This window comes from Halichoerus grypus, chromosome 5, assembly GCF_964656455.1.
Source record: "Halichoerus grypus chromosome 5, mHalGry1.hap1.1, whole genome shotgun sequence".
Taxonomy (NCBI): domain Eukaryota; kingdom Metazoa; phylum Chordata; class Mammalia; order Carnivora; family Phocidae; genus Halichoerus; species Halichoerus grypus.
The window spans coordinates 114,557,049-114,571,488 of record NC_135716.1 but is presented as its reverse complement, the minus strand read 5'-3'; the positions used below and the strand labels follow the sequence as shown (position 1 = coordinate 114,571,488).

The 14,440-nt window shown below is 38.5% G+C and overlaps 1 protein-coding gene across 10 annotated transcripts in view; it reads right to left on the bottom strand.

The window, feature by feature from the left end:
* The window catches only part of KYAT3 (kynurenine aminotransferase 3), a 93,500-nt gene that overhangs the window by 44,584 nt on the left and 34,476 nt on the right, over positions 1-14,440 (bottom strand). For 9 of the 10 annotated variants that reach the window (XM_078072787.1, XM_078072783.1, XM_078072788.1 and 6 more), the window contains 4 exons: positions 12,412-12,561; positions 7,814-7,900; positions 6,891-7,016; positions 6,671-6,791 (listed from right to left, as the gene is read on the bottom strand). In XM_078072787.1, the coding sequence (XP_077928913.1) occupies positions 6,671-6,791; positions 6,891-7,016; positions 7,814-7,900; positions 12,412-12,561 (484 nt within the window). The remainder of the gene's footprint in view (positions 1-6,670; positions 6,792-6,890; positions 7,017-7,813; positions 7,901-12,411; positions 12,562-14,440) is intronic. The other variant, XM_078072789.1, reaches the window with a different exon arrangement.

Below are 14,440 nucleotides of genomic sequence, written 5' to 3'. Positions count from 1 at the left end.
TACAGTGCTTGGAAACACTGTCACATGTGATAGATTAAGTAATTTTAAGGAGCACAATTCCTTCCAGGGGCAGGAGTGTCAGTAGGCAGGGTTCTAGGCAGGGGTTGCACCAGCATGGCACCCAGCACTCAGGGTCAGTGGTGGCTGAACATTCAATATTCTCTTCCTGTGGCACCCTTTTGGTTGTGGTCTGGCTAGTGTTTACTCATATCTTCTCTGCCCATTTTGCGAGTCTATTTCTCCAGGCTTCCTAAGGCAATGGTTCTTAAAATGTGGTCCCCACACCAACATAGCAGTCTCAGTGGGGAACTAGTCAGGAAGGCAAATTATTGGACTGCATCCCAGAGCTACTGAATCACAAACTCTGGGGGTAGGGTCCTGCGATCTGGGTGTGCATGCATGTGCGTGTGTGTGTGTGTTTTGCTAAAAATTTTGAGATATAAATCCCACACCATAAAATTCACTTCTTTAAACTGTCCAATTCGATGGTTTTTAGTATATCTGCAAAGCTGTATAACCAGTTTTAGAACATTTTTTCACCCCAAGAGAAGCCCATACCTTTTGGGTATCACCCCTTAATATAATCTCCATGGCCAAGAGCCATGGCCAGGAGCATTAGAACTTGTGCCTGAATGGAGCTCATCTAGCATACCTAGTCCCTCCATAATGCACACCATGGCCTTCCTGCATTTAGAAATATTAGCTAGCACTTCAGCACTATGCAATCACCATGAAAAGGACACTTGTTTATAGTACGAGCTGAAGTAAGAAGGCAGAGTGTTGCCTTATTGACCTCAACTGAGAACACGTGTATCAGGTGACTCCAATTTTTTGCCCCTTTCTGCATGTTTATGAATGTGAAGTGCCAAGAGTATTGACTTTGGGGTTAAATCTATTTCAGTGAGTAGGTGATTCACAAATATGGATTCCACAAATAATAAGAAACGACTGCATAAATGTTCTCAAGTTGATTGATATCTTTAATAAAATCATTCATTCTTATACTTATTTACTTATCAAACATTTATTAGCAATGACCAGGTGCCAGGGACTATGCTAGGTCTAGAGGAAACAAAGATGAGAAAGAAGCAGTTTCTGTCTTCGAGGAGTTTAATGGCTAATGGGGGTAGGAGAAAAGTAAAACAACAACCACAATACAGTGTGGTAACAGGCATGGAGTATCATGCAAGGACAGAAGAGGTTGAGGGGTAGCTTTCTGCAGCCAGTAATGCTTGAGCTGAGACTTGGAAGACCACATAGGTCTTTGCCAGTCAGAGAAGGTGAAGAAAGGTATTTGGGGTGAAGGGAATGGAGCTAACAAAGTCATGGGGGTATAGAATGTAAAAGCTTGTGAATTTTGCTGGACATTGGTAAACGATTCCCTTGTGAATCTCCTGAGAATGCTACCTACACTGTTCTTTGGATTCCTCAAGTAATTTAGTCGTGAAGTTCTTCACATGCAATCCCATGAGTTTTTCACTTGTTTTGCAGAGGTACAGCAGATACTCTTCTATTGTTCTAAGAGTGTTGGTATACACAAAGAGAGAAAAAACAGCCATTTCTGTGGGGTCTAAGCTACTGTTTTCTTAATCTTCTCATACTCAAGTAAAGTAGCTAACAAAATTTCCAAAATGAATTCATACATAATCTTAGTCCATTGTGAAACACCTGGCAATATTTGTAAAGGTAGGAAGACCACATAAACCGGAAAAGTTACAAGTGTATTCTCTGTGGAGTATAACAAAAACCAAAAAGATAAATGAAGAAAATATTTAGAGGGTCCATTAGAAGAAAGAATATTCTAACATTTAATATAAATATATCATATCCTTTCAAGTTTTGAGACATCTGTAGTCTTCCAAAGTAATCCAAAAGAATACCATGACACATGTCCCACTTTCCTATTTCACCAGAGAAAATCTAAACATTTGTATAATGCAGAGTATCACCTCCTTTAAAGTAATAATATAGGGGTGCCTGGGTGGCCCAGTCAGTTAAGCATCTGACTCTTGCTTTTGGCTCAGGTCATGATACCAGGGTGGTGAAATAGAGCCCTTCATCGGGTTCCACACTGGATGTGGAGCCTGCTTAAGATTCTCTCTCCCTCTCCCTCTGCCCCCCCCACCCCATGTGCACGTGCACACACATTCTCTCTCAATAAATAAATAAATAAATAAATAAATAAATAAATAAATAAAGTTAATACATATCCCAAACCAGGAAGGTCTATTAGTAAGAACAATACTTAGAAAGAAATTCTTTGAAAATAAGAATCATCCAGAGAAACGAATACAACCTTAACATGTTTTCATGATAAGTTATATACAAAGGGAATCAAAACTACTCATATGTCAAATGTAGGTTTTTTTCAGAAAATATCAATGTGATAGTTATAGGTATAATATGTTTTAAAAAGAGCTAAGTAATTTTGATGACTATTTTAGCCATTTAAAAGTGGATGTCTTTTTTTTTTTCCAGCAGTAAACTGATCAGCTGAATAACTTACAAGGAATTTTATACTAATTATCTAAATACTGAAAGATTCGTGTATCAATATCAATGTATTAATTTATCTTTTTTCTAGAAAGAGAGGTTTCTTTTGTTGACTGAAATGTCATTTTACAGAAATCTGGAGACATCATTTGAATCAAGAATCTGATCTAAGAACAAATTCTATTACTTCAATAAAAAGGGCCCTAAGGAATTTTAAAAACATCTGGATGTTCATGTCCTCTCCAACTCAGAGCCACAGAAGTTAAAGTAAACAGATAGTCAGAAGACCACAGCACTGTGTGTGAATCTACAGAAAAAAACCAAGAAAACCCCCAATCTTTGCAGGTCTGATCGTTTAAAAAAACAGTATCTAGGGGCGCCTGGCTGGCTCAGTTGGTAGAGCATGCAACTCTTGATCTCGGTTAGGAGTTCAAGCTCCATGTTGGGTGTAGAGATTATTTAAAAACAAAAACAAAACAAAAACAAAAATAAAAATAAAAAACCTAGGGTCACCCAGCTGGCTCAGTTGGAAAAGCATGCAACTCTTGGTCTCGGGGTTGTGAGTTTGAGCCTCACAATGGGTGTAGAGATTACTTAAATGGATAAATAAATAAAAACTAAAAAAACAAAAACAAAAACAAAAACAACCCAATATTGGTAAGTTAAGCTTGCATTTATATCTGAAAGGCAACTGGCCTTTGCACTTCTCATTTATGACCCATGATCCTTAAATCAGCCGCAGAAGTTATATGAGCTATTCACAGGTGGTTTAGGCTTCAGTGGAAGTCAGATAAAGATGAGAAACATGAGGAAGGGTGCTACCCCAGGGAAAACCATCTCAGTGAAAGCATGAGGATGATGCTAATTCATGATGTATGGCTAGAAAGCCTTATTGTGTTATATTAAAGAGCTACTCTCACACTCTGCAAATTGATGAAATAGCCATTTTGCATCTTTCGCGTAACAAAGGCCACTGTATTTGATAGAATAGCTAAGTTTTCATGGAACCAAATTGTACTCTGTAAATAATGAAATAGTGAATTCATTTTTTTCTTGTTTATGGGCTGTTATAAAAACTAAAAAATCTGACTTAAAAATATATGTCTTGATATCTTTAGCAAGTAATATCTGCTACATTTTTACTATGAGGGGCTTATCATATAACATGAGGTTTAAACAATATAATAAAGGTTCAAACAACAAATCTCAAGATCATTTAAAGTTATGTATTGGAAAAATATTGCTAAACTGAGTTAACTAAAACTCTAAAGATTTGAGGCATTATTGCATAGACATGAACATATATTTTATGTTAAGTACAGAATTATATTCATTAGAAAGATGCCTCTTCCTCTCTCTGCTTAATTATTAAAAATTACAAAAAATAATTATGTGTCCATAGTGATCTGATTTTTGACTGGAAATAGTTCAAATGACCTGAAACAGAGATCATCAACAAGAAGGGTGAAGATGAACCCTAATGCAATTTTGACATGTAATAGCAGTTTGCTGTGTCAAGGCAACACCACACCTTGCAAATCTCTGGCTATCTTCTTCTTTTATCTGTTCTCCCTGAGAACATTCTCTTCCATGGGTTCCACCATCAACAAAATTTTGATGACTGGCCAAACTGTTTCCCCTCATAATTTGATCCTGACTATCAGGCTTGTCTCCAGAATCTTCTCCTCTGTCTCACAGACACTGAAACTCAGCAAGACTGTAAAGCATGAGAGGCAGGAATATACCTTCCTCCCCACAGATCTGCTCCTCCCCAGCACATCTCCACCTCTGCTGAAGAGCCTCATCACTGCTGATGGGGCTGGGCCAGAGATCTCAGAAGCATACTTGCTTGCTCTCTTTCCATCTTCAAATGCTATACTCCCCCCTACATTGTTTTGACTTCTAAATAGCCCACATGTGTCAACTCTACTGCTAGCCTAACTGACTCACTTCAGATCCTCACCTATAGCTGGTTCTTAGCTTTATAAAACAAATCCAATCATGTAACCAATTCCCTTGCCATGGCACACCTCTTGCAGTAGTTCTCAAAGTATGCTCATTGGAACTTTGGTGATCAAAGTAATGTGTAGAATTTTTTTAAAAAATCAATTTTAAGTTTCCCTCCATGAAATTTTCTTATGCACTTAAAATAAGTACTACTGTTTATCTGAGAGTGTATGCTACCAATGGTGAAACAAATGAACATTTAGTAAGTGAATACTAATGGCAAAATAAAAAAAACCTCTGATGGGCTTATTTCAATGGCTCTTTGTTACAAATATGCACAGAACTATGATTTTTATATTGACTTCTCTTTTTTTAAAGATTTATTTCCTTATTTTAGAGAGAAAGAGAGAGGGGTGTGTGTGTGTGTGTGTGTGTGCGCGCGCACGAGCTGGGGAAGAGGGGCAGAAGGAGACTCTTCAAGCAGGGGACTTCCCACTGAGCATGGAGACCCATGCAGGGCTCCATCTCACAAACCTGAGATCATGACCTGAGCCAAAACTAAGAGTTGGATGCTCAACCCACTGAGCCACCCAGGTGCCCCTAATGACTTCTTCTAATTATTGAATTTCTGTTAGGAAAACTGTTTCTTGTTTCAGGATGGAAGGCAATGTATCCCTATTTCATGATGTGAACTTTGTGGCTTTGAGATGCTCTATAGTAAGGCTTTGAGTTTCAGAACCACTGACTTCCTCAACAAGTTTAAATTCTGTTCTCATATTCAAGGCTGTCAGAATTACCCTACTTTTCCATTATCATCGTTGCCTGTTATATCCTTATAAACCACTTGCCCTAATCTTTTTTTTTTTTTTTAAAGATTTTATTTATTTGACAGAGAGAAAGACAGCCAGAGAGGGAACACAAGCAGGGGGAGTGGGAGAGGGAGAAGCAGGCTTCCCGCAGAGCAGGGAGCCCGACGCGGGGCTCGATCCCAGGACCCTGGGACCATGACCTGAGCTGAAGGCAGACGCTTAACGACTGAGCAACCCAGGCGCCCCTCACTTGCCCTAATCTTAAGTATATCTTGATCTGTTATGCCTCCTTGCCTCAGTCCTCTTAGTTTATCTGGTATGAATTTTCCTTCTACCTCTCTGCTTAGCAAATTCGATCTTTTGCCCACTCCTCTGTTGATCCCCTCAAGCAGTTGCTTTGTCCTCTGTAGTTCTACAATTTATAATGTACCATAGGGATAATTATGATATATACAACAACTATTTATATGTAAGTGCCCTAATTTTTTATTTATTAATTTCTGCCACAGTGATTTTAGTTTTCCTTCCCTTATCCTTTTCATACCTTCTATTCATTTACTTATCAATTACGTTCTGATCATCTAGCATGTGCAAGATCCATCCTGGCAACTAGGGATTCAGAAGACACTAAAACAAACAAAAGTCCCTACATTCTAGCAGATTAGAAGTAAACAATATAGGTCTTGATATTTATTATAAAGGAAAAAACAAAACAGAACAGGAAAAAAAAAAAAGCAAAGCAAATGCTGGAAGGAAAGCTTGTAACTGTCTTAAATGTGGCCATAAAAAGTGGTATCTGAATAAAGCTCTGGGGGAGGTGAGAGACTGAGCCATATGGATATCTAGGGGGAAAAGAGTTTCCAGGGCATTGGAAGGAGAAGTGCAAAGACCCAAAGTCTGCAGCCCAGCATATAATCTTATAGCTGTTATCAGTTTAAGTAACTCCTGAAGACACCGAGACACTTGTGAGATAGCCCAGTAGTAATGAAGAAATCCCAGGCAAAGATCAAGCAGCAATAACTTACTGGCCCTGCACTTTTCTCCTGCTGACTTGGCATTTTGGCAACTTGCTCAGCACAGACAGTCCAGCTTGGGAACAAGTAAGCTCCCTGTATCTTATGTACCAAGTAATAATAGATTCTTGATAAAAAGCCAAGGGTATAGGCAAAAGTATGACTTCTCTGGTTTCATAGCTTTAAAGTATGATCCAAAAATCCTTTCCCCTTAGTTTGTACTGCTTGTCCTTCAATTTGTTTATTTATTCAGTCAAGCATCATTTATTCAAATCCCATTTAAGTGCTCATCCGGACAGATAGCCATTGCAAGGACTATTTTAAAGCTGTTCTGGGATCCTTTCCAATCAGTTGTTCCACACATGCCCAAACACATTTAGATTTGTGACTCTATGTAATAATCAGTACCTATTTTTAAATGCTTATTTCCAGTATATACAAGCCATTCATAAACCTCATCACTGAGGCAGAGTGTGTCATATTTGATGCAAAGGTCAGCAATTACTTGGAGTTCCTCTTTGGTATATACCTATATGTGTTAAAGAAAACAAAAGAGCAGAGCCAATTATGATTCATCACGTGAGAAAATGATAGGTCAGAAGACTGTATAAAGAGATCAAAGACTCACCTTGCCAATGGGGTTATGTGGAGTATTCAGTATAATAGCTTTGGTTTTAGAATTAAATTTACTTGCCAGTTCTTGAGGATCCAATGTCCAGTCAGAACTAGACCATTTTTTCCCATCGACAGGTTTCTAAGTATGAAGAATCAAAATGTGATTTAATTCAATTAATTCATGTTTGCTGTCTTACAAATAAATACCTTACTGGGAAAAAAAAATAGAGAAAGGTAAGGCAAAGGTAACTGAACAAATGACTAACAAAGAAAATAAGCAGAAATCACTAAGCCTTAAGAGCCCAAGAGGACTTGAGTCTCATGCTCACACATATTAAATGGGAAAATAAACTCTTGTCAACATAAACAGCTGTTCAAGTGTCGATGTTCCTTCAAAGGAGCCAGCTATAACAATGGTTAACACGTCTGGTACTTTAGGGCTAATATAAGATTCTGTGATTCACCTTAGTGTATTACTTATTTTAGTAAGGTTTTTAAAAAGACAATGGTAGTACACTTTATTAAATTCCTAAAAATAAAAGCAAAATTTAAAAAATTCACTTTATTCAGAATTCAACAAGCATTTATGGAGCACCCAGCATACCTACCCTACACAGTTAGTCACTGCGGAGCAGTGCTATGAAAGTGAGTTAGAAATGGTCTCTGAGCTGGTGGTGCTCATGTTGGTGGGGGAGACACATAACTACAAAAGATAACATGACATATAATGTGAATGCTGATACAACAGAGACACATGGCAAAAACAGAATAAAGTAATAAAAGTTGTCCTCTTCAAGATGTTGGTTACCTTCAGCCATAGTAGAGATACACAGTAAATCCCAAAAAGTAATCAAAGTGGAAACTTCATCAGGGACAAAGCAATTCTGTATATTTTCAAAACATCTTAAAGCATGTGAATGGTGCTGGCAAACTTACAGATCTTAGGGGAATAAAAACAGGTGTTGCTCCAGCCATTCTCACCATAGGCTCATAACAGTCATAGAAAGGCATTATTATTATGACCTAAAATGAAACCAAGTAAGAATTTAACATATCAATTATTCATTTGTTTAAAAAATACTGTGGGAGTCCAACCCAGAAGTCACAGATTTCATGAAGCGGAAAGGCTTTGGCAAAGATTTTAAAAGACTAGAATCTTTCTATATTCAAAAGCTTTTGGGTATTGTTTCAACTATAAACAAGGAAGCCATAGTCTGGCAAGAGGTTTTTGATGATCACGCGAAGCTTCAGCCAGGCACAGTATTAAAAAATACTGTATCATATGATCTCACTGATATGAGGAATTCTTAATCCCAGGAAACAAACTGGGGGTTGCTGGAGTGGTGGGGGGTGGGAGGGATGGGGGGCTGGGTGATAGACATTGGGGAGGGTATGTGCTATGGTGAGCGCTGTGAATTGTGTAAGACTGTTGAATCACAGACCTGTACCTCTGAAACAAATAATACGTTATATGTTAAAAAAAAAAAAAGAAGAAGAAGAAGATAGCAGGAGGGGAAGAATGAAGGGGGTGGAAATCGGAGGGGGAGACGAACCATGAGAGACTATGGACTCTGAGAACAAACTGAGGGTTCTAGAGGGGAGGGGGGTGGGGGGATGGGTTAGCAAAAAAAAAAAAAATACTGTGTACCTACTGTGTGTAAGGCACTATACTACATGCTGAGATGCAGCAGTGAAAAAGCTGGCTTTCCTTGCCGTCATGGAGCTAACAGCCAAGTGGAAAAGACCTTAGAGATATACTTGTCCAGGAGTCCTTGGTCTCTTAATGAGATCTACAGAAGGGCTTGCAGTGGGGATGCTTGAAATTATATGCAAAACTTTACATGTGCCTAGGTAGGTTTTCCTGGGGGAAGAAGCCATAGGTCTCATCACATCCTCAAAGGAATGTCCCAGCCAAAACATTAAGAATTTCTTTAAATTTTAAGTTACAAAATAAAATATCAGAGAGGGGCGGAAGCCAAAGACTACAAGGGAAGATGACACAGCAATGCTCTCCATTATGGGGTACTACTTTACAAGTATTATCCTGAGAGTAAAGATGTTTCTCTCTGCTCAAAAGCACTCCAAAACAAAGACTGGATGCGGGGAGACTAGTTAAGATGCTACTTATATCTAGATTCAGTCTTTTTTCCTAGCCCCTCGAGATATATTCCTTGTTCCTTGGCCTCTACGTGCTCTCTCTCAATCACCTGTGGGCTGGCTTTTAGGTCAGTCAGTGGGCCAACCTGTCCGGTTGGTATTCCACCCACAAACCACCAGCCTAAATCTAGCATCCTTTTTACTTTTCTATAAGGAAAGTTTGAACACATAATTTATACCCATCATATATATTCAATTTTTATTTATATATATATATATAAAATATATAAATATATTTTAGAGAGAGAGCACACAAGTGCGGGGGGTGAGGGGTGGTGGGAGAGAGAGACTCTTAAGCAGGCTCCATGTCCAGCCTGACACGGGGCTCAATCTTATAACCCTCAGATCATGACCTGAGCCGAAATCAAGAGTCAGACACTTAACCAACTGAGCCAGCCAGGTGCCCCTCTTTTCATCTTTTTATCTTTTTAAACCTAGTAATATTTCATGAAAATTTCCTATTATTATAGTTTTAATATTTATTATCTTAATGGCTACTTGAGAGCCTTCTGAATTCTAGAATAGATTTTTTTTTTTATCATTTGCTTGTATAAATAACAATTCTGGGGCACCTGGGTGGCTCAGGTGGTTGAGCATCTGACTCTTGATTTCAGCTCAGGTCATGATCTTATGATCGTGGGACTGAGCCCCGTGATGGGCTCCGTCCTTACAGAGGAGTTGGCTTGAGATTCTCTCTCCCTCTGCCCCTCCCCCCACTAGTGCCCATGCGTGTGCTCTCTCTCTCTCTAAAATAAATAAATCTTTATTGTTTTTCTTTTTATTATTATTCATGAAAGTCAGAGAGAGAGAGAGAGAGAGAGGCAGAGGCAGAGGGAGAAGCAGGCTCCCCGTCTAGCAGGGAGCCCGATGCGGGACTCGATCCCAGAACCCTGGGATCATGACCTGAGCCGAAGGCAGACGCTTAACCATTTGAGCCACCCAGGTGCCCCTAAAATAAATAAATCTTTAAAAATAAATAAATAGATAGCAATGCTATGTTTATTTGTGAGTATATGTAGTTTCTCTACTTTTAAATAGCTGAATAAATTCACACGATTGCTATTGCTAGATTAAAAAGTATAAACATTTTTTTTTAAGATTTTATTTATTTGATAGAGAGAGAGACACAGTGAGAGAGAGAACACAAGCAGAGGGAGTGGGAGAGGGAGAGGCAGACTTCCTGCGGAGCAGGGAGCCCGATGCGGGGCTCGATCCCAGGACCCTGGGATCACGACCTGAGCCGAAGGCAGACACTTAATGACTGAGCCACCCAGGTGCCCCTAAAGGGTATAAACATTTTTATGGCACCTTATACAGACAGCCAAATTGCTTTAGAAAAATTGAGTAACTATTTATAATTTCACAAATCAACACTAAGTTGTCTCACTTAACTTTTGTTGGTTAGATTAGTGATACCTAACTGTTCTAAATTTGCACTTTTTACTGTGTATTTCTTATGATGTGAAATACCTGCTCAAAGGCCTTTCTCACTAAAGTCATATAAGGGCCTTACATTCTAAAGCCCCTTTGTTTGTGCTAGTCACTCAATTCACACTGAACACCTACTATACAGCCTACTATGTTAGGTGTTAGCTACTGTGAAGGGCAAAGAAATCAATCTTTGTTCATTCCCTTTGGGAAGGGATCTTTCCCTCAAGCGGACTGTGAGTTCCTAATTAGTCTGTGAAATTCTCAGAGACCAAGATGACCTATCTTTGAACCCTAGTGAGAAACACAGGTGCCTGCTTTGAAGTGAGAGCTCAATAAAGGAAAATAAATTGGGGAGGCAGGGAGGTAAAATTGAAAGAATATGCTTGACACTCTTTGCTGCAATTTCTTTATTTTTATGATGGGAATAATTCCCCTCTCTTTCTGAAGAGTATTTATTGAGTACTCAGTATTTTAAGGACTGGCCGTACAGCAATATACTGGTTCTCCTGGAATTTACATTCTACCGAGAGAGACAAAAAAACAAGAAATCACGGAAGTAAATTAGATAATTTCAGATAGTAATAAATGCTATAAAGGAAATAAAACAGGTCAATGTGATAGAAAGTGACATGTGTGTGGTTTCAAAATATCAGATACAGTGATCAGGGAAGAAAGAATAGAGAAAAGAAAGTCAAGGGCTGAGCCTCGGGATGTTCCAGCAGAATGCAGAAGGAGGAAGCAACAAAGGGTTAACAACATCAAAGAATAAGATAAAACTTTCAACTAGTTTATAGGATTAAAGGAGATTATGTATATAAAAGTATACCTGTACTTCCTTAAGATGTTTCCTTAAGTAGCTTATTGTCTGGCATAGGAGAGGGAATTAGAGATGTAACAGAATAACATAATACAAAGTAAGAGCAGTATCTTTTATAGAAGAGGTACAGGGAAAGTGCCATGAGAGTTCAAAGAAAGGAATTAACAACATAGATCCGGGTAAATATTTATTCTTCAGACTTAAGCAATGCCTCTCTGGAGTCTTCCAGGCCGTCACAACCATAACTTACACATTGTCCACCACTGACTGTCACACGCATTCCAATTCACTAGTTTGCGAGTATCTCCTCTACTAGACGGGGAACTCCTTCCACACAGAAACTGTCTTTTTAAAAATGTCCCGTGGTGCCTAGCATAGGAGATCCTCAGTGATTTCTGAATGAGTGAAGAGGTCAGGATATACTGAAGCAGGGGTACTGGAAGGATGATGGGGACACAGGGGCAGAGCTGACCGAGCCTGGAGCCATGTGGGTCACAGTACTAAAGCAGAAATCACTCATCCTTCTTGTTACACATGGTGCTGTTAACAATGTTGGGCACAAAAACACACTGACCAAATACTCCCTGACTGAGTTCAGATAAGGGTAATTTTAGTCGTGCAAATGAAAGACTCATTTTCCCCATCATTGCTAGCCCCTTCCACTTATCCTTACCAACAGGCTGTAAAAATAAGAATGAGTCACATGCAACAAAATAGATGAATCTCACAGATATAATGATAAATGAAAGAAGCCGTTCAAGAGTACATACTGTGTGATTCCATTTATATCATGTTAAAGAGCAGGTAAAATGAGCCTATGGTGATACAAGACAGAAGAGTAGTTACCTCTGGAAGAATATAAACTAGGCAGGGGCAAAAGGGAGCTTTCTAGGTGCTAGAAATGTACTATATTTCACCTGGTTTGTGGTTACATGGACACATATACACACATATATAAATATACACTTGTAAACAATTTATAAAGCTGTATACTTATGATTTGTGAATTTTACTCATGTGTACTATACTTCAAAAATTATTAAAAATAAAATGTAAAATAAATAAGATTCAAAGGCAGTACAAATGATAATAATTGATATAGGTAAGATGATAATGTTAATATACTTACTTCATCTCCCTCATCAATTAATCCTTGAATGGCATTAAAAAGAGAGCCATACGCTCCTACTGTCACAAGGATTTCTTTATTTGGATTGATTTGTTTTTGATAAAATTTTTCATATAAGCAGGCTAGAGCTTTCACAAGTGATGGATGACCCTGTTGAATAAAAAAGAGGAAAAAAAATCTTGAATTTGATACTTCTTGGAGGTACTCTGGATCTAAAATGAAAGAATTTTTAAAATTTAGGTTTTATGTTTATAATTATCCAAGGAAAATTTGTATTTTTTAATGGGAATAAAAAACATTTTTCACTACTTTCAGAGGATTCCTACATGAAGGATCATGAAAACTTGCTAATGACTAAGAAAAAAAAACCCTATTAAACAATTGGTTTTGGACGTATTTGTTTTGATAAAGATTGGCTTCAGTACCAAATATATCTTTGACAGTACATTTTTTGACAGCAATCAAATCACATTCAATTATTTTTGACAGTAATTAAATTATATTGGATAGAGTTGGACTTTTTTCCCAGTAAAAATAAGAAAACCTGCATTGTCTATATATCCTGACTCTGTTCTTCCATGTTACCAAAGAGAAGGCTATTATGCCAACCAATGGATTATGGAGAGAGGGCAAAAACAAATTCCCCAAAGAAATGCACATTAGTGCTCATGTGAGAGTTATGTTAGGAGGAAGTAGGACATTCTTCACCACATGAGAGCCAAGAGGGGAGGAGTCATCCAAGCAAACAACAACGTTCACCAGAGGAATGAAGGGACTGTAAATGCACAAACTCTAAGACATGTAAGGAGTCTTTTTTTTTTTAAGATTTTATTTATTTATTTGTCAGAGAGAAAGCGAGCGCAGGGAGGGGCAGAGGGAGAAGCAGGCTTCCTACTGAGCAGGGAGCCCGATGCGGGGCTCGATCCCAGGACCCCAGGATCATGACCTGAGCTGAAGGCAGACGCTTAACTGACTGAGCCACCCAGGCATCCCTGTAGGGAGTCTTAACTCCTTCATTTGCTCTTCCTCGATTCTTCTCTTCTTCTGTGTTCTCTGCACTTGCCTCCTTCTCTTTCTTTTCCTTCCCTTTTCCCCTCCTTGTCTTATTTGGTATTGAAGTCAGTATTCCTTATGGCTTATTTTTTCCCAGCATGTAGCTCCTCTTTTTGCTTTTGGAGAACCACCTTGATTTTCTGTCAGTTGCAAGTGAGAGTCCAAGTGCAGGGCACCTAGGACTCTGGAGTAATAAACTGGGTCAGGATACAGGACAAGAGGGAGGCTGGTAGGATATACCCCAGGTTTATGAAGTAAAATAGCCTTTGGTCATTTTAAGTTATCCATCCCAGCTCACATGAAAAGTAGGCTTTTTTTTTTTTTTTTAAAGATACTTTTGTTGTTGGGCGCCTGGGTGGCTCAGTTAGTTAAGCTACTGCCTTCGGCTCAGGTCATGATCCTGGAGTCCCTGGATCGAGTCCCACATCGGGCTCCCTGCTCGGCAGGGTGTCTGCTTCTCCCTCTGACCCTAACCCCTTTCATGTGCTCTCTCTCATTCTCTCTCTCTCAAATAAATAAATAAAATCTTTAAAAAAAAAAAAAAAGATACTTTTGTTGTCACCTTTGACAGAATGTTGGCTAGTAGGTCACAGGCCCTCACCCAATTAAAATTAACAAAAACAAAGCTGTAGCATATTTTTCATATTTTGAAATTAGGAGATATTATAATATTAGAGAAATTGGGTATAATTACTAATGGGGGGGGTTATAGAACACAGCCAGTAAACTAAAAAATAATAGCAAGGGAAAAAGACTACTTAAATTCAAGCTCCAAAAAATATACATAATTTGTGAAAAGAGCAAGAGAAGACTGTCACCACTCCTGGAAATCCAAAATTTCCTTTGAATTTCATTTTAATAACAGATCTAACAAATTCTAGCAATGGGTGATCTGAAAGCAACCATAAACACTACACGTTTCCTCAGAATAATAAGGGTCTGTGTTTTCTTAAAATTTTTAATTACAAAAATAATG